The sequence below is a fragment of the Bubalus kerabau genome, chromosome 23 (genome assembly GCF_029407905.1).
Source record: "Bubalus kerabau isolate K-KA32 ecotype Philippines breed swamp buffalo chromosome 23, PCC_UOA_SB_1v2, whole genome shotgun sequence".
Classification (NCBI taxonomy): domain Eukaryota; kingdom Metazoa; phylum Chordata; class Mammalia; order Artiodactyla; family Bovidae; genus Bubalus; species Bubalus kerabau.
Window position 1 is genome coordinate 42,239,666 of NC_073646.1, and position 19,766 is coordinate 42,259,431.

The 19,766-nt window shown below is 61.5% G+C and overlaps 1 protein-coding gene across 1 annotated transcript in view; it reads left to right on the top strand.

Moving 5' to 3' along the window:
- MAD1L1 (mitotic arrest deficient 1 like 1) overlaps positions 1-19,188 on the top strand; it is a 244,884-nt gene extending 225,696 nt beyond the window's left edge. Inside the window, exon 18 of the mRNA XM_055562250.1 lies at positions 15,421-19,188. Within this exon, the coding sequence (XP_055418225.1) occupies positions 15,421-15,579 (159 nt within the window). The 3' untranslated portion in view covers positions 15,580-19,188. The remainder of the gene's footprint in view (positions 1-15,420) is intronic.
- Positions 19,189-19,766: the final 578 nt, after the last annotated feature.

Sequence of the window (19,766 nt, forward strand, 5' to 3'; positions counted from 1 at the left end):
TGCTGCCCAACGCCGTCTGACTCAGTGCCGTCCGTCACCCCTGATATTTCTCACAGAGCCAGAACAGATAACTCTAAAACTTAATGGAACCACAGAAGACCCAGAATTGCCAAAGCAATCCTGAGCAAAAAGAACAAAGCTGGAGGCATGACCCTTCCAGACGTCAGACGATGCTGCAGAGCTACAGTCGTCAAAACAGCATGGTTCTGGCACAAAAACAGATGCATGGATCAACGAGGCAGACCAGAGCGCCAGCAGCAGACCCAGACACCCACAGCCAGTTAATCCACGAACAAGAGGCGAGAACGCGCAACGGAGGAAAGATAACTCCTTCAGCAAGTGGTGTTGGGAAAGCTGTACCGCCGCATGTAAATCAGCGCGGTTTCAGCACACCTTCTCGCCATACACGAGGATAAACACGAAATGGCTTAAAGACCCAAATACAGAGCAGGACACCGTCAAACTCGGAACTCCTACAAGAGAGGACAGGCACAACGTTCTCTGCTGTGAATGACGGCAGTGTTTCTTATATCAGTCTCTGAAGGCAATAGAAATAAAAACAAAAATAAATAAGTGGGATCTAATCAAACCTAGGCCTGGCGTGCTGCAACTCATGGGGTCGCAAAGAGTCGGACACGACTGAGCGACTGAACTGAATCAAACCTAAAAGCTTTTTCACAGTAATGGAAACCACGAACAGAGTGAAGCGGCAGCCTACAGACTGGGAGAAAACATTTGCAAACGACATTATCGACAAGGGCTTCCTTTCCAAAGTACGCAAACAGCTCATACAACGCAATAACAAAAAAGCAAGCAACCCCATCAAAAAACGGACAGACGGCCTAAGTAGACTTTGTCCAGAGAAGACGCTCAGATGGCCCACGGGCACATGAAAAATGATCAGTGTCTTAGAGAAACGCAGATCAGAGCTGCAAGGAGGCGTCACCGCACACGGGTCAGAACCTCTGCCGTCAGAAAGCCCACGAGTAACGAGCGGCAGGGAGGGTGTGGGGACAAGGGGGCCCTCCACCCCGTCAGCGGGAGTGTGAGCTGCTGCGGCCTCTGTGGACAGCGGTCTGGAGATTCCTCAAAACACTGAAGATAGAGCCACGCTGTGACCCTCCAGCCGCACACCGGGGCCTGTGTCCAGACAGAGCTGTAAATCACGGGGCTTCCCTGGTGGCTCAGTAGTGAGGAATCTGCCTGCCAGCACAGGAGACGCAGGCTCGATCCCTGATCCGGGAGATCCCACACGTCCTGGGCAGCCGCGGGGAGGAGCAGTGGTCAGCCTGTCACGGTCCCGCCGATGCCGGGGGTGGATCTCCCCTTGCCCCCACCCTACCTGCCTGGGCGCGGCAGCTGCCCTGGCCTCTTGGGGGACGGGGACTGGTGACATTGCTGATGGGGCTTCCCTCAGGTGAGCTTCCCCCTGGCAGTGCCAGCCGTCTCCCAGGAGGATGCCAGGTCCTCCAGGACAAGAGGGGGGCGGGGCCTGGGTCCCTCCAGGGTCCTGTGGGCTGTCTTCAGGCGGGAGTTCTGCTGTGTCTCTGCTCCTCCATGTCTGCTGAGGGGTTAGGGTTGCCCCTGGTCTGCCCTATGAGCAGGGGGGCCCGTGGGCAGCCGTGGGCGGGTCATAGGGTGTGCCCCTCGGATTCAGAGCCGGCTCATGGGGCCCAAGGCCCGCAGAGGAGCTCGGGCATCAGGGCCAGGGGGCGTGGAGGCCGTGCAGGCGTGGAGGTGGCGCGGGGCCTCCCGCTCAGTGATGAGGGTCTCAGCAGGCACGTGGATGGATGGGCCTGGTGCTCGGGGAGTGAGCTGGTAATTACACTTCACCATGAGGGCCATCAATCGTGGCCTCGCCAGAGCGCCCCCGCGGGAGCTGGGGAGGCCATTTGTTACCTGGTGACTCACAGGAGCGGCTCAGCCAGCTCTAAGCAGACCTTTCTGGGGGCTGGACCCAGGCTCCAGGGCGGCCCCCCACCTGCCTGCCCCCCCACCTGCCTACCCCCCCCCCCACCTGCCTACCCCCCTCCCACCTGCCCAGCCGCCCCCACCTGCCCGGTACCCCCCAGCTGCCTGCCCAGCCCCCTTACCTGCCTGGCCCCCCCACCTGCCTGCCACCCTCCCACCTGCCTGGCCACATGGTACCTGGGAGGCCAGCAGGAGGGCTGTGCACAGGTCCCTGGATGGCAGGGTACCCTGGGATTGCAAGGATGAAGGGGGCTCACTTGGTTCAACCTGAAGGAGGCCGCAGGGGCCAGGAAGGACTGAGCCCCCCAGCCCCGCTGAGCTCCTGCCACGCTCCCCCTACCAGATGCTGGGGGAGCCCCCCAGAGGGGCTGACCCCAGTGAGTGTCCATCCAGCGGGTCCTGGCCATGGTCAGGCCCTGGTCCCCAGGCCTCTCCTCCCTCCGTCCACAGGGGCGCCCACGCCTGGACCGAGAGGCCCACCTGCGTCTGGGGGGTGCGCCTTCTGGGCAGCTGGGGCCCCTGGGCTCGGAGTCCCTGCCCCGGCTCCCGCCCGCGGGTGCCAGGCCCGGAGGGGCGCCTGAGCAGCGGGGAGCCACACCGTGGACGCCAGATGATTTAGCGACGTGATTACTCCTAACACAATACCTCAGAGCTGCTTATTAGATTCCCCCTTTCCTTCCAAACACTGCTTGGAAATAAACACCGGGGCTGTTACACTTTGTCCCCCTCCGTTTAATTAACTTTTAAATCACATGATGTCACCGGACCGCCCTCAGATGCGGGCTCTCGGCCGGGCTCGGGGACTGTGAACCGCCCGACACGCCCGCCCTGGCGAGGCCCCCGCCCCGCTCAGACGGGATTCAGGCTCCTCGCTGTGGCCTGAGGTCCCAGCTCTGCTGCGGTGGCCACGTGCCCCGCCCCCCTGCCCGGCACCCAGGACGGGGGCCTGGAAGCCCGAGGGGGCGTCGCAGCCCCAGGAGCTTTGGCCCGGGAGCGAGGCCCAGGGAAGCCGCTGACACTGGCAAGCCTGAGCTGTGTTCAGACAGAGGCCCTGCCAGGCTACTCGGGAGATGAGACTCCCCCTTAAGGTGGTGCCCTGCCGGGAAACTAAGCAGTGTTTTCCTAATCCGGGTGGCCGTCCTCCCTGGAGGGAAGGACAGCAGTGTGTGGGGTCCCATCTCCCCGCCTGGGCCCGGCCCGCATGCTCTCCTGCTACCAGAGCGCAGAAGGGCCGGCAACCCCTCACAGGCCTCCCCTCGTGCGCCCTCCCAGCCCTGGTGGACCCGAGCCCCGTGAGTAGGCTGCGGGGAAGGCAGTGTGATCGGGAACCCTCCACCTCGCATGAGCAGCGGGCGTCAGAGCCCTGACTGACTCCCCGGAGTCACGTCGGCTCAGGGAGGCCGAGGCGGGGGCGCTCAAGCCTTCCTGCAGGACCGGCTCTGCAGGGTCACCCTGAACCGACGTGCGCCCTCAGGGCTCACCGAGCTTGGCCTCTGCCCCCCAGCCATGCCTGGCTCTCTGCCCCAAGGCTGCAGCGCATGAGTCCTGGGTCCTGTGTCCTGACACAAAGCTGGTGCTTACTCAGCAGAAAAGGCCGGCGAAGTTGGGAACAGTCTGTGGTCCTCCAACCCCCCAAAGAGGGTAATTTCCTCTCCCCGGACAGATGCGAACGTGAGGGGCCTTGCAAAAATCATTTCTGAAATTAAATCGCAGGAAGATACCTTCAAGAAGTGAGGAGATTATCTGTATTCCATTCTTGGGGCCAAAGAGCAAATTCAGCTGCAGGATGTGTTTGGAAATTTCTTTTTTAAATGAATGTGGTCAATGCAGCGCTGCCAGCAGGATGAGGGAAGCCCCGCGAAGCGCGTCTGGAAGCCGAGCTCGGCCGCATGCAGGCTGAGGTGCTGATGAAACGGAAAATGCACTTCACACGTTGTGCACACGCAGACTGCACCCCCGGGCGTTCTGTGCGGAGAATGAAGCCCTTCCTCCCTTCTGCTCCCATTGGCGGCGGTGGGGGCAGGGGGCACCCGCGGGTGAATTCAGGTGCACACGCAGCATCTCCCGCCGGGGCCCCGCAGGGGCTGGGGAGCCGGGACCCTTTGCTTCCACCCCGCCGATCCGGGTGGTCACTGCCTGGCGCTCATCCTACACCCGACGCCCCGTGGGTCCTAGCACTGGGCAGACGCCCCGGGTGACTCGTCAGATGGGCACCCTCGGCGGGGGCCTCCCTTGGTGACGTCTACATCATCCATCCTGGCAGCGAGGCGCCGTCCAGCCAGAGCAAAGGACGGCCCTGCCCCACCTGTGCTCTGAGCCGCCTGGAAGTCGTGCGCCTTGGCGGAGCTGGGCGGCGGGGCAGCGTGAGAAGCTGCTGCTGGCTGAGGGCGTGCCACCTGGCGCCAGCATGGAGCCGCTGGGAGCGGGCGCAGAGGACGTGCCTTCAATATGGCCGGACCTCAGGACCTGCCTGGGCCAACAGAGCAGCAGTGCCTGGGCAGGGCACGGTGCGGAGCTCGGGGGTCTCGGGCCCTGGCTCGTGCCGGGGAAGGTGGCTTACGGGGTGGGGGCTTCTCTACGGGAGATGAGTCCTGACCAAACCCTCGCCTTGGAAACGAGTCTCGGCCCTGTCTCCACCCCCACCTTTGGCTTTGACTCCGTAATAGAAAAGCCCAGTAGGAACCGTGCGCTTCAACAATGAGATGTTTTAATTGCATCTTAAAATAGAATTGCAATAAAGAACCTTAAACTGTGACTAACCAATTGTATTTAAGGGAGTCCCAGCACGGTCAGAGGCGGGCAGACTAAAGAAGCCAGCCCACTCCCCGAGCCCCAGCCCTCAGAAGGGCGCCGGGACCTCGGCCCGCCTGGCCACCGCGACCCTTCCCCAGGTCCAGCTCCATCATACCGGGCAGGCACTGCCCGGGTTGGAAACAAGAGGGGAGGGCCGGACCCTGTTGGGTTAATTTATCGTTTGTCAGAGAGCCTCTGGGTTCTACCAGGAAGAGAGGACGCCACCTCCCCATCAGGACACAGGTTGCTGACTGGCTGTACAGGGGTGTGGGGAGTCGCGGGGAGCCGGCCCTGGCTGCAGTGAATCTAGGCGGTCACGAGCTCCTGTGTGCAGGTCCCTGCAAGCAGGTCCTCCTTGCAGCCACCCTGCCCCCTGCGGGCTCCAGGAGGGCCACGTTGGCTCCAGAAGCCCCAAGATTGGCCAGCCATTGACGTCTTACTCCAGCCCTCCCCTGCAGCCCATCCTCCAGCCTGGGGCTCAGACACACTGGTCCCGGCCCCCCAGTCTGCTCCATCCTGAGAGGAGGACAGCGGTGGCCACGCCTCGTAACCCTCACACCCCCTGCCTTGCCCTCCCGTCCCCTGACTCCACTGCTCTGCAGGGGGAGCCGGGGAGGAAGGGTCAGCTCTGCAGCTGCACACACCAGTGCCTGGCACACGTCCGACTGAGAACTGGCCAAGAGGCCGTGTGGGCATGGGAGCCCCGAGAAGGGGGCCAGCCTGTCCTGGGGGCACCGGGCACCCCACGGGTTTGGACCCTCGGGATCCTTGGGGAAGCGTCCACTTCTGGCTCCTTTCCCTCTTCAAGGACGTGCGATCTAGCTCCAGAATGGACAGTAGGGCCAGACCCTGAGCAGGGAAGGCAGCAGCGGCACCCTGGATGGACCACCTCCGGCCTGCGGGCTGAAGCCTCGGGGCCGCAGGGGCTGCAGCCACGTGAAGCCCAGCACTCAGGTGGGAAGGGCCGGGGGTGAAGTCTGTTGCCGCTTCCTCTCTCGTTTAATTACCAGCGTGTCAGTTGCAGAGTTGAAATGGAGCTTAAAAAGCCTTTGTGAGTAATTAGTGTCAAAAACACAAGATCTACAAAGCCATAAACTCACAGCTTGGTGATGTTACCAAGTACTAATTAAAAAGGAAGAGAGAAAATTCTGTCTGGAGATCAGATCCTCATCCCTGCCAGAGACGGAAAACAAGGCCGGTGCAGACGGTCTGGCGCGGGGTGAGGGGTGGTCGGCTCCAGCCCACGGACGTCACCCGTGCACCTGCGGTTTCCCCAGCACCGGCCGGGTAGGCTTCCAAGGCTGGTCACCTGTTCCAAACTTGGCGGCTTCGTCCTGCAGTGGGCGTGCCCTCGCGGTCAGGCCCGGTCCCGCCACCCGTGTGCCTGAGTCCAGCGGTAGTGGCGGAGGAGGCAGCTTGGGTGAGAGGAGAGAGCCCTCTCCTCCCATCCACGCTGCTCTGTTGATGGAGGGAGACCACGGCTGTTGGGTCATCATGCCGGACGTTTGTGCCGGACACGCTTGTACAGCCCGGCGTGAAACGGAGAGCGTCACACAAGTGTCAGGGTCCACGTGGAGGCGGCAGGGAGGCTCCTGGCATGTCTGCAGCAGGACTGCAGGGTGTGTGCGTGCGAGAGAGAGCGTGTGTGTCTGCAAGAGCATGTGTGTTTGTATACAAGAGAGTGCATGTACAAGTAATGTGTGTGTGTGTGCAGGAGTGTGTGCGAGTGAGTGCGAGAGTGTATGTACAAGAGTGTGCAAAAGTGTGTGTGTGTGTGCGCGAGTAGTGTGTGTGTACAAGAGAGTGAGTGTGTGTGTGTGTCTGGGACGGGCGAGCGGCTGGGAGGAGCAGGGTCAGGAGAGGCCGAGGGGCCGTGGTGGTAAGCCAGCCCCTCTCTCTGCCATCTTCAAGGCTCGGTCTTGGCGTCTAGTTTTGTTCTTCTTCAGAATTTGGGGGGGTTCTAGTTCTCGGCATTTCCATATTCATTTTAGACCCAGTTCGTCGACTTCTCCAGGAGAAGCCTGCTGAGGTGCAGTTAGGACCACGCTGCGGCTGGGGTCCCCTGGGGAGAACTGCCCCTCAGCAGTGTCGCGTCTTCAGCCTGAGAACGATCTCCTCTGTCTTCAGCCCAAGAACGGTCTCTGCTCTGTCTTCCCATTTCTAGGGCACAGTCTCATGTCTGTCGGGTTTATCTCTAAGTGTTTCGTGTGTCTGATGCTATTATAAACTGGTTTTTACTTTTAATTTCATTTTGTTCTAGTACATACAAATAGTTCATTTTTATAAAAGGGACATTTTATTTTGCAGCCTTGTTGAATTCATGTATGAGTTCTGGTAGCCTTTTACCCTGTTGCGTGGTATTTTCTGCAGAGACGGTGGTGGGCTCTGTGAGCAGTGGCAGCTGCTGCTGCCTGCAGGCTGGAGGGTTGCGTCTCTTTTTCCTGCCTTGTTTCCCTGGCTGGGACCCCCACAACAGTGTTGAGTGGGAGCCGGAGCGGGAGCTTTCCTGCCCCATGTTCACCCTGAAGGGACGCGTTCAGCTGGAGCCAGAGTGTAGCGTCAGCCGTGGGCAGTTGCAGATGCCCGTTATCAGGCTGAGGACATGCCGGCCTGGTCTCGTCCACGGAGGAATGTTTTTGAGGAACCCGTGTCGGGTGTGGTCAGATGCTCTCTCTGCATCTGTTGAGATGTCGTGGTTTTTCTTCTTGACTTTGTCAATATGTTGAATTACTCTTTATAGCAGTAAACCAGCCTTGCATTCCCATAAGAGCGGTGTGGTGCATGAGCTCAGTCCTGTCCGACCCCACGGACTGCAGCCCCCAGGCTCCTCTGTCCATGGGATTTCCCAGGCAAGAGTACTGGAGTGAGTTGCCATTTCCTTCTCCAGGGGATCTTCCTGACCCAGGGATTGAACCCGGGTCTCCTGCATGTCCTGCTGGGCAGGTGGATTCTTTACCGTCTGAGCCACCTGGGAAGCCCTCCTGGGATAGAGTTGTATCACCCTTATTACCTGTGTTATTGGACATGTATTGCTTACTGCTCTGCTCAGAACTTCTGCGTCTGTGCTCCTGAGGATTATCGGACCGTGCTTTCTCCCTCATGATGCCGTCATCCGACCGTGGTGTCCTGGTGACACCTGCCTCACAGGGTGAGCCGGCGAGCGTGTCTCCTCTTCCATTTCTGTGAACACTTTATGTAGAGCTGGTATAGTTTGTTCCTTAAATATTTGATAGAATTTAGCAGGAGAGCCATCCCGCCTTGGAGACCTCTTTGTGAGAAGGCTTTTCACTGCGATCTCATTTCCTCGAGAAGAGGCAGGACTGTTGAGGTTATCTCCTTCCTTTGTGGTGAGCTTTGGTCATTTGGTATCTTTCAGAAATTTTTCTCCATTTGATGACAGTTGTTGAATTTATTGGCAAAAAGTTGTTTATAATGTTTTTTTGTCCTTTTGAAAATCTGTAGAATTCCTAGTGCTATCGTCTCGCTCATTCATGACACTGTGAACAGCAGTTTGTGTCTTTTATTCCTGATTCATCGGACCAGTTTATCAACTTTATTAATGTTCTGAAAAGGTCACTTTTGGTTTCATTTTTTCCTAATGCTTCTTCTACTTCACTGACTTCTGCTTTGATCTTTTTTCCTTTCTTCTGCTTACTTTGTGTCGACTTTGCCCTTTTTATTTTAGTTTATTATTTTTAAAAAAAATTTTTTTCTTGGCTGTGCCCCACAGCTTGCAGGCTCTTAGTTCCCCAACCAGGAATCAAACGCTTGCCCCCTTATCCACTGAGCTCCTGTGAAGCTAAAGCCTCCATTTGACCCGCTCTCTTTTCTGACGTGGGCACTTAGTGCTGCACATCTTCCCGTAAGGCTGCTTCACCAGCTCTACAAGCTCTGATACCTTAGTTTAAATCTGTTTACCTTTGTGTTAGGGTCCAGAATGTTGTCTAAGTACGTAATACTTGAAGGTAATTTGCATTTTGCAGGATGCTGTAAGTGTGTGAGGCAGTTTTTTGGTAGGCTCGTCAGAGCTTCTGAATCTGCGCTCGTTTCCTGCCTTCCCTTTCTGTCAGTGGACAAAGGTATTGAAATCTCCAACTGTAGTTATAGATCTGTCTGTCCACCTTGCGTTTCTGGTGGCTTTCATTCATGTGTAAATGAATCCCTCTATTGTTTTCAAATGGCCATTTTCCTTGGTAATATTCTTCGCTCTGAAATATGCTTTGTTTGGTATTAACACGGTCACTCCAGCTTTCAGCTTCTGCTAGGGTGGCATATCTTTTTTTTCATTCTTTCATGGGTTGCACGGGATGGAAATGCCTGGAGGCGGGGTCACTGGGAGCCTTTTGCAGCCCCCCTGCACCCGTGTGGGCCTCTCCAGGGCCGCGGTCGTGTGTGGTGCGTCCCTGTGGCAGCCCCCCTGCACCCGTGTGGGCCTCGCCAGGGCCGCGGGCGTGTGTGGTGCGTCCCTGTGGCAGCCCCCCTGCACCCGTGTGGGCCTCGCCAGGGCCGCGGGCGTGTGTGGTGCGTCCCTGTGGCAGCCCCCCTGCACTCGTGTGGGCCTCGCCAGGGCCGCGGGCATGTGTGATGCGTCCTCAGGCACTGCCGCCCGCTCACGCACGTACTTTTGTTGCTACGTTTGCAAGTTCACTGGACTTTTTCCACAACATCCAGTCTGCCATTAACCCCCCAGGACACTCGTCCCGAGCGCTGTGGGTTCACCTGCAGAAGCTCAGTCTGCTCCTTTCGTGTCACCGGCTTTCTGAACACGTGGACTCCGGTTGCGACAGCTGCTTTCGCGTCATCTGCTGATTCCAGCGTCAGTGTCGGTTCTGGATGAGCTTCCATTGACTGCTGTTTCTCTTCACTGTGAATCACATTCTTCTGGGTTTTCACAGCCTGTCATCTTTGATGGGTGGTGAATTTCCCCCTGCTGGGGGCTGGGTGTTTTTGTCTTCTGTGACTGCTCCCACCCAGGCTTTGCTCAGAAGCACTGTTACTTACTTGGAAACGAGTCTTTCAGGTCTTCGTTTAAGATGTGTGAGCCAGGGATGTCCCTGGTGATCCAGTGGTTAAGATTCCATGCTTCCACCGCAGGGCATGCGGGTTCAGGCCCTGGTCAGGGAAATTGAGATCCTGCGTGCCAAGTGGCGCAGCAGAAAAAGCCTTCTGAGCAAGACCAGAGCAGCGGGTGGTCAACGGTACTGCTCGTCCTGAGGGGAGACCGCCCTGTGCCCTGTGACGCTTTCCAGGCATGGCCGGGGGGCGGGCGGGACCCGGCGGTGTGAGCTTCTGTGGTGGCGATGTTTGCTCTGAACCATTGTGGGGACTTTTCCTGGTCTCAGGCGCTTTCCTGGCGTGGCCGGGGGGCAGGCGGGACCCGGCGGTGTGAGCTTCTGTGATCGGCCCCCTGCGAGGTGCTCAGGGACAGTCTGCTCGGTCCTGCTTCCAACCTTGGCTCCCGTCTCGGGTGCGCTGCCCTGCACCCTCTGGCCCCCTGGTCTCTCCAGCTGTCAGCTGACCCTCCACTCAGAATGTCCCCCTATGCCCAGAAAGCGTCTCGGGAGGACAGGGCTGTCCCGGACTCCCCTCCCGTCTCCCGGGGCTGCCCCCTTGCCCCCTCGCCTCCCTGGACGTACAGGCGTCCTTGCGTTTCTGTGTCCTGTTTTTCTGGTTGTTTCAGGCTGGCAAATAGTCTCCCTCTGTCTGCCAGAGCCGAGTGTTTAGACGGGTGTTAGCATCTGAGCCCACCCTCAACCCTCCCCTAAAACAGGGAAGTCCAGCTCAGAGCAGTGAAGTGAGGAGCCCGCTGTCACGCAGCGCCTAGCAGAGCGGCCCGCGTGGACCCCAGCTCCCGCCTCTCCATCGGAGCCATCCCCCAAGCATCCTGCCCCTCAGACGGCCCCGTGGGCTCCTCAGCCACTCCAGGCTGTCTGAACGGGGAGGCGAGGAGGGGCAGGCCTCTCGTATGAGGGCAGGAGGGGCAGGTGGTCCAGCCCACTTGATGGAGGAGACGGAGGGACCCGGGCTCTCCTGGAACTGGGGCCCGGGCCAGAGGGGCCCGGCCTGCAGGGTCCTCTCTGCCCGTTGAGAGCAGGGGAAGGAGGCGGTCAGCCCTGCGGTGCCCTCCTGCCTCGCCCCTGCCCGCCTGCCCCCACTTACCCGCCTCTGCCCCCGACCACGGGCCTCTGCCGCTGGGACCGGGAGGTGCTGGGCGCCCGCCTATGCCGGGCGGGCTCCTGGATGTGACCTCCCGGGGCCTTGCCGCCCCGTGCGCACCCCCCCCCCACCCCGTGAGGCTGCAGGAACAGCTGCGTGTGGATCTAAAACGGAGCATCTGAGAGATGGAGGGCTGTATAAATAGAATAATAATAATAATTGTGGGTTTGAGATCGGTCTGCAACTGTTGGGGTGCCTGGCCTTGCCCCCCCAACAATCGCTCTTGGGAAAGGTCACCCCTCGCTGGGGACGGTGAATTCCAATAACGCTGGTATAATTAGAACATGCAGTATTTAGATGCTTTTCAGTACAATTAAGTGGGGATAATTGGGTGAGCTATTTTCCGCGTGCTGGACATGCTTCCTCGCCAGCTTCCGTTCGTTCCCTGGAACTTGGTGCTGGGACAGTGCGCTCAGCTCCTGGCCAAGCTGTCCTGACCCACTTGCCTCCGCGGCCTCTCTGTTCATGCACAGCAGCATCTGCCTGGGGCTCCCAGGGGCCTCCGGGACCCAGACACGCGGCCAGCCCCCAGGTGCCCTGGTCCAGGCAGCCACGCCCGGCGGCCTCGCAGGGTTGACAGCATCTCCTGCTACAAGGGAGGGCGCCAGGCCTCGGGGGTGGCGGGGCGGCGCCCACAGGCCCTCGGAGGGCTGGGGGGTCCGTGTGGGCCTCGGGCCTGGGCTCCGAGGCGAGGGGAGAGCAGCAGGAGTGGATGGGGGGGCACACTCCACACACCCAGGTTCTCAGGGAGCCCAGGGCTGTGTGCACGTCTCTCCCCTCAGAGTGCTAGTGGGCAGGCGGGCATCCCCGGAGGCGCCCCCACCACGGTGGAGGGCGGCTCAGATCTGGGGGAAGCAGCCAGACGTCGCCCCCCCCCCCAGTCCCCGGTCGCGCCCACAGCAGCCCCGGAGGCCGACCGGTGGTGACAGGGCCCCAGGGCAGGCTGTCCTGCGAGGCCTGGCCCCAGATGCCCTGTCCCCACTGCAGGTCCTGCCTGGCCTGGGCCCGGGGGCTGGTGGCACAGACATTAGCGCGTGTCTGCAGCAGGGACAGGGTGTGTGTGTGCCTGTTCTCTGAGCTGTTCAGCTCTCGTGGATATAATTCAGGTATTGTTTTTTCTGATCACAAATACAACGTGCAGTCACAGTAAAACCCTGGAGAAAGCAGGAGACCGTGACGAGCCACCTTTCACCCTGGCCCTGTGAGCGACCGGCTGGCATCCCTGCTCCGCCGCCTTTTCTGAGAGCCTCTTCCTCTCTGTCGGTGGGAGTGCCATGCGGGCGTGGAGGTGGGGGCACCCTGAGGCAGGGCCCTGGCAGTGCAGCCTGGGAGCGCATGAGATCACCTGGAGCGAGCAAGGTCCTGGCTGGAGGAGCCCTGGTTCTGTTCTGAAGACAGGAGCATCTGGAAGCCTGACCCCGGCAGAGAACAGTGTCCGTGGCAGCTGTCCCCTCAGAGGGCGGGCAGCGGGCTGGGCCTGGGGCGGGCCAACCCCGGACCAGCTGACCTGTCCCGAGGTCCCCGGGCCCTGAGGGCACACGGGTGTCCCGATGTCCCTGCACAGAGGGAGCGCCTGGTGGCTGGGCGAGCGGCCCCACATGGCCCCGCCGTGGACGCCGCGAGACATGTCTGCATGTGAAGGGCAGTCAGGAGCCCACAGCCCACCGGGGCCTGGGAAGGCGGCCTGAGGAACCCTGGTTCAGTCAGAGTGGAAGGGCTGCCCTGGGGGCAGGGAGACAGGGGGCCAGGCTGGGAGGAGGGATGGCGGGATCTGCCCCCACCCCTGGCCAGGCAGATGCAGCTGCCCTTCCGGCCTCTGCCCACCCCCAGCCTGCACTGGGCCCACAGCTACAGGAGAACCAGCCCCTCTGACATTTAGGGGAGACTCGGAATCGAGAGCAGAAGGCAGAAATGAAAGGATTTTCTCGGTAAAGGTCAGAGTGGTTTCTCGTATTTTTGTGTAAAAACAGTCTGTGTTGAGCTCTGACACGGCTAAGTGGGCAGCGGAACAGGGCCAGCCACCCGGTGGGGCCGCGTGGCGGGAGGAGGTGCCCGCGGCTGAGTCGGCGCTCGGGGGCCAGGGGAGAAGGCAGCGGGCATGGCCTCTGCGGGGGATGAGAGCTAGTTTGGGGGGGCCCTGCCCTGTGGTGCCCAGTGTTTAGAGGGAGCCCTGTCTGCGTCAGCGACGGACACTCTGAGAGGACCTGAGCTGCACACACGAGCAGGCACTCACGGGGGCGCGGGCTGCCCCTCAGCGGGGCAGTGTAGGCCCACATGGGCCATCTGGGGGCCCTGGGACCCCAGGGGGGTGGGGCGTCTTGGGAGGAGCTGGGTGCTGCCCAGGCCAGTCTACTGCTCTGCAGGCCTCGCTGCAGCAGCTCCCGTGGAGCGCTCCCCTCGTGAGCCTCCCGTGGCTCCCACAGAGTGCTGCCCGCGTGAGCCGCTGTGGCTCCCACAGAGCGCTGCCCGCGTGAGCCTCCGTGGCTCCCACAGAGCGCTGCCCGCGTGAGCTTCCCATGGCTCCCTCAGACCGCTGCCCGTGGAGCCGCTGTGGTGCTGTGTGCACACGTCTCACCCCTCCCGCATCTGGACCGGGCCCGTCCGTGGCCGCAGCGCAGGCCTGTTCGCCTGTCAGTGGTCGTCCGTGTCTTGCGGTCGTGCTGAATGCTGCTGCCGTGGACGCTCCCGAGCCAGCTCACGTGTGGACGTGCTCTCTCTTTTCTCGGGCACGTGCCAAGGAGCGGTGTCGCGGGTCGCAGGGTTCCCTCCCGAGGAACCGCCGGGCAATCAGCACAGCGTCCACACCAGCACGGTCCTCGCGGCCTGGTTTAGATGGTCCCCGCAGGCCTGGAGCAGGTCTCACACGGGCTTCACTTGCATTTCCCTGAAGACCGACAGCGTTGTGGCCGTCAGTCTGTGTTCTGAGGGAATGTCTGTTCGGATGGTTCTGTTACTTTCTCATTGGGTCACTTGTCTTTTTCTCGTTGGTTGGAAAGAGTCACGGGTGCGTGCTGCATGTGGTCCTGAACAGACGCCTGGCCCGGGTTGGGGTGTGTTGCAGGGTCTCCACGGCTGGGAGGAGCGTGCGTGGGCCCCAGGCAGCTTTCTGGTGGCTGTTACGGGACTAGTGGGGCGGGCGCCCACAGACCGAGGCAGAGCTGGGGTTCAGCTGGCAGGTGGGTTTGGGGTCAGAAGGAGCTGCCTGGGAAGGAGAGCTCTCCAGAGGGGTGCGTGTCACCAGAGTATCCCAGCCCTGGATTCTCCAAACGGAGTGGCGTCTGGCGTCCTGTGAGCAGGGGTGGAGCTGACTGGGTCAGGTGGGCAGGCTGGGCAGGTGGCCTCTCTGCTGGGGAGGGGGGCCTACCCTTGGTGGCCACCACCCCCCTCCCCTCCCGCCCCCCCCGAGCTGCCCCACTAGCACCCCTGCCTCGAGGAACAGGGCTGCAGGCCACAGGATCCTGTCTGATCCTTGACGGCCTCTGCCCAGGCCTGCACCCCCAGCTCTCCCAGACCCCAGCAGGCAGCCTCTGCCTGCCCCTGGGCGCTGCCTGTGGGAGGGAACGGTCAAGTGAGCCCTGCCCGAGTGTTCGGGCACCTTTGGGCCTCCGTCTACCCCCAGTAGCTGAGCACCCGGGCTTGGTTCTGCTCAGACCTGCCTGGTGACCCCAGCTAGCCCCGAGACGTCTCTGAGCTCACATGTGAGGGGCTGACCGGCTAGTCTGGGGGCCCTTCCCTGTGGTACCCAGTGTTTAGAGGGGCCCGTCTTCTTTCCTGGCACTTCCGCAGCTTCATCTGACGTTTAGATAAAGAAGCGTGGAAGGAATCAACCCCTTGGGTTCTCCAGGATGCCTGGCCCCCACCTGCCGCCTGCAGGATGCCCTCCAGGAGGGGTGGCCTCCAGCACACCCTCAGCTGGGAGCCCCTCCACTTCTGCCCGAAGCCTCACAGCCAGAAAGGACGGGATCTGAGCCTAGACGGGTGGGCGGGTGGGCTCCAGAGGCTTCCCCACAGAGACCCCGCCCTTGCCGTGCGGCCGGCCCGAGGGCGGTGGGTGAGAGAGGCCCTGCTCTGCGGCCTCTCGGCCGCCCCCTCCTCACTGGGCACAGCCCGTGAGTGAGACCTGCCTCAGACTGCATGTGGCCAGACGGGGCCCTCACGCCCGGCTCCGAGTGTCCTCATGAGGGTGGGGCTGAGGGCAGGGGTGCTGGGGGGCTGACCTGGGGGAGCTGGCGAGCTGGAATCCAGACGCCCATCTGCTTCTGGACCCTAGAGAAGGGGTGAGACCCTGCCCGTGAGGCCTGAGGCTCAGCCTCGCCTGCGGGGACGTGCCTGGACGTGGGCGATGGCCAGGCCGCCCGTCTGCATCTGGACCTGGGGCCTTGCAGGGGGGGTTGTCTGCCCAGACCCGCACCTGCTGATGCATCTCCGTGTCCCCCTCAGGCCGCGGGCCCCTCGGGCACCAAGATGCAGCTGCTGGAGACGGCGTTCTCGCGGACAGTGCCAGGGCTCATCGAGCTGCATCTGCTGCAGCAGGACAGCATCCCTGCCTTCCTCAGCGCCCTGACCCTCGACCTCTTCAGCCGCCAGACGCTGGCCTAGACCCCAGCCCCCGGCCTCGGAGTGGGGAACGGGCGGCCGGCAGGAGCCCCGCTGTCTGTTCCTTGGGGTCCCAGCCCCCACCAGCCGTCAGGCCCCACCCACCCCTGCCCGGCCCCCCAGGCCTGGCTCAGCCTCTGCCCCAACGGGGCGTCGAGCCTCCCGGCCTGGTGAGGACTCCTGAGCATCGCCCTGCACCCCACCAGGCACCCCACCCGAGCTCAGGGCCCAGGGGCACACCTCTGGCCGGGTCGGGGGGGTTAAGCAGCTCAGGGTGACCCCCTCCCTGAGCCCTGAGCCCACGCCCACTCTGCAGGGCAGGCCCACCTCCTTGCCCGCCTCCTCACCCCCCGTCCTGCAGTGCAGGTGGAGGGGGGTTTCTGTGGCCAGCTCCCTGCCCCTCCCCACAGTGCCCTCTCGCCACAGCCTGCTCCAGCCCAGCCTGGCTGGGACCACGCAAGTGAGCCTGGGTGCCTGCAAAGTCCCAGCTCTCATGAAATAAAGGTCCCCTCAGCACCCCAGCCCCTCACTGTGTGTGCATCTGAACCCCAGGGCTGGGGCGCTCTGCCCTGTGGGCCAGCCCGTGACCACAGACTCACCTCGGGCACTGCCCACGGCGGGTTCCCAGGTCACCACCGGGGAGGCAGGCGGGGCCGGCGGAGCTGGGGCCGCACCTGACCCTGCTCTGCGCTCCAGCCCGTCACTGTCGGCTCTGGAGCTCAGACCTTGACTGTGTGCCTTGGACAGACGCGCCTGGCCCGGCCCAGGGTCACCATGAAGTCGGCCCAGGTCCTCCTGCTGGAACCCAGAGCCCCCAGCTCATCCGGCCACACTGAAGCCTGGGGGTTACTGTTCTGTCTTCTCAGATGAGAAGGCCACAGCCTGGCAAATGGACTGGCTTCCCAGGGACCCCAGCTGCTCCGAACTGGACTCTGGTCCAGCTGGGGCGTGCCGCTCCCCTCCCATCAGACACTCTGGGTGCCTCATGCACAGCCGGGCACCCCAGCGCCAGCTCTCAGGGGTGGGGAGTGCAGCTTTGTGCCCGACTGTGGTCGCAGCTCTGGGACAGAAGCAGCACTGCTGAGCCATCGGGGGGTGGGGCCCCTGCATAGCGAGGCTGGCAGACATCCGGGGGGTTTCCGCTCCCCACACCCCTGGCTCCCTGGGGCCCCAGATGCATCAGTGCAGCGCCCGGTGCCCCCCTTGGCTATGCGACCCTCCTCAGGCAGCTGGGCTGGGGTTCCAAGGCCTGTGGGCCCCCTCCTGCCTCCCTTCAGGAGCCTCAAACCCTCGATGCTGACTTCCTGCCGCTTCACAGAGGGCAAGGTCCCACAGGCGGGGGTCTGGGGACCAAGCTCTGACTGCCCCGTCCTGAGCCCCCTCACCCCATGGAGAGCCCCCTGGAGAGCTGGGCTGAGCCCAGGCGTGGGAGAGGCTGAGGCCTGGGCCTGACCTCCCTCCTGGGTGAATCGCTGAGACCAGATGCTGCCAACGGTAATAAAATGCTCAAGTCAGAACCTGATGCAAAATCATTAGCCCCTAAAATGCCCTGTGAGGCCCCTGTGTACACCAGCATGTCCCCGCCTACGGAGGACGCTCATGAGGGCTGGCTTCCCCGCGAGGCAGGTTCTGGGGTCCGCGGGGCAGGGGCAGGAAGAGGGTCATGCTGGCCAGACGGTCCTGTAACGCCGGCCAGGGCAGAGGCGCTTGGCCTATGCCCGGGGGTCACCGCGGGCCAACACGGGGTGTGCAGGCCAGGTGGGCACTCCCTAGGGTGGTGGTCTCCATTGCACGGCCACAGCTAAGCTCCTGCAGTCTCGGCAGAAAAGGCGCTGGAGGTTTGGGAGCATGTGAGTCAGGCTGGGAGGCTGGGGTCACACTTGTGCTGAGCCCCAGGGGCCAGGGGCCTGCTCAGCCCCAGCCTGCGCCTTGTGCCCTGGGTCGCCCGGCACTGCCCATCCGCGCCTGCCATCACCTCCGGAGAGTCGACCCCCGGGGAGAGCGTCTCCCGGTGGAGCCAGGACCGGCCGCATCTCCGCAGGACAGGGCGTGCCCGGCAGCTAAGCCTCCCCCGAGTCCAGGCTCACATGAGCACCTGGCCCTGGACTCCCCGCTGCCCCGGGCTCCTCACCTTTGTCCACAGTGAGAAGGTCCCCGGCTCGGGGCGGCCCCAGGTTGACAGCACTTGCGTTCAGTTATGAGATTTCTGTCCCCAAAAAGGCAGAAGGAGCTGACCCACCCCCAGGGATGCGTCTGAGCAGGACGGGGCACAGAGGCCTCTGGTATCCTCCCAGCTGACTGGGTCACCGGCCACCAAGCTTGCCCGCTCCCTGCACCACTGCCAGCCAGGGGTTCCGAGCTCACTTGCATGGGGAGCCGGACCCCAGAAGGGTCTGGTTCTGGCAGACCCCCTCTGCCACCAGCTCGCTAGTGGGCACCTATGCCAAGAGGTTGTTAAGCCGCTAATGACTAATTTTAAGGGATTAGTGCGGCAGCGATAAGCCGTAATTGCCAGGACAGAATGGGGTTTGGTGTGCACCAGGCTCCTTCCAGCGTCCTCCGGGCTCCCAGGGAGGAGGGCGCCACCTGCCGGGCCCCTGGGGACCCCCGGGACCGGGCAGCAGGGCTGCCAGCTCAGCTCGCCAGTGTGCAGTGTGGTCCCTGTCCCTCCGTGTTTACCTGGTTCAAGCTTGAGATGAGCACGACCCCGGTGTGGACCACAGCCAGCACATCACCCGGGAGGCGGTTGGAAACGCAGGGGCCCGCTGGGTCAGAGTCAGCATGTGACGCGACCCCGTTCCAGTCTAGTAGGCTCTCCCCTCCCCGCCCCAGTGGGAACATCCCAGTGTGCAAAGCTCCGTCCCGCCTGTGAGCTGACTCCCATCCATGATGATCCTTGCAGGCTGGATCTCATCAAAAGAGGAGGCGGAGGTTCGGAAAGGGCCTGAACCCACCTCGGGCCACATGCACGTCCTTCAGGCCTGGCCCTCCTGGCAGGGTCAGCTGCCCTCACGAGCCCTGCTTCTGGGTCAAACGTGGCCTACTTCTCTCGTGGTTCAGAGTCACCAGGACGCTAGGGCCAAATGAATGGCCAGGCATCTGTCCCCAGGAAGCCTCAGAGGGGCGACTCAGAGGTCCAGAGCAGGACGGGCAGCAGCGTGTGCACGGGCCCACGTGCAGGACTGCGTGAGTGGACATGTGTGCGTGTGACCGTCACGTGTCTGTGTGCATGGAGGGCTGTGTCACGTGTGTTCCTGCATGTGTGTGCACAGTGAGGACCGGTGGCTTTACCAAGCTGCTTAAATTCCTGCTTAGGGCCCAGAGAGGGGCAGGGCCACCCAAAGCCACACAGCACGAGGGGCCAGCGCCCTGTGGCCTGTTTGCTTGTGGTTCTGGTTTTCTTCTCATTCTCTGTATCTTCAGCTGCTCGCCGCTGACGCACTTCCAGTGCGTAAAGAAACGCCCTCGGCAGCAGAAAGGTCAAGTGTAAGAAAGCCCCCAGCTCGTCCACCTGCGGTGCCGCACACACCTCACACAGGGCGGCGTTCAGTCTCACTGGGCTTCTCTGTGCTTTTAGAATAACTGGGTTGTTCTGCAGCTTGAATTTTTTTTTCTCACTTAACAATTGTCTTGGAAATTTTCCATAAAAGCATCTACTGATGTATTTCACTGGATTTTTGTTGTTATTTCCAAAACACTTAAGGAGTTTTATTGAAAGCAATAACCTAGAGAAACACCAGATTCTCATTTTAGAGTGAAATCGACAGCCTCTCTCAGAACTTCCGTGCTTCTGAGCCACAGTGGTCATCTAAAAACAAGCAGATGGCAAAACAAACAAGAACGAGTTTCCAGGTCCAAACTAACAAGTCTTGCCCGAGTCCTTCTTGTGGTTCCAGTCCCCACCCTGTTCATGGCCCCAGATTTTCCAGAGTGAGCAGAAAGTTTGTGGTTTTTCCCAACTGGTTAATATTTCTGAGAACTGGACCCCATGGCAAGCCTCAGACACGCCAGCCCTGGTCTTCCCTTCCCCGGCATCCCCCCAGCTGGGGTTTCTTCTCGGAATCTCACCACCTCGTCCTCCCTTGTGGACGGAGCTGTCCCCCAGATTCATCTATTGAGTTCCTACCTCTGTACCTCACAGTATGACTTGTTTGGAGACTGAGCCTTTCAAGAGGTGACTGAGTTAAAAC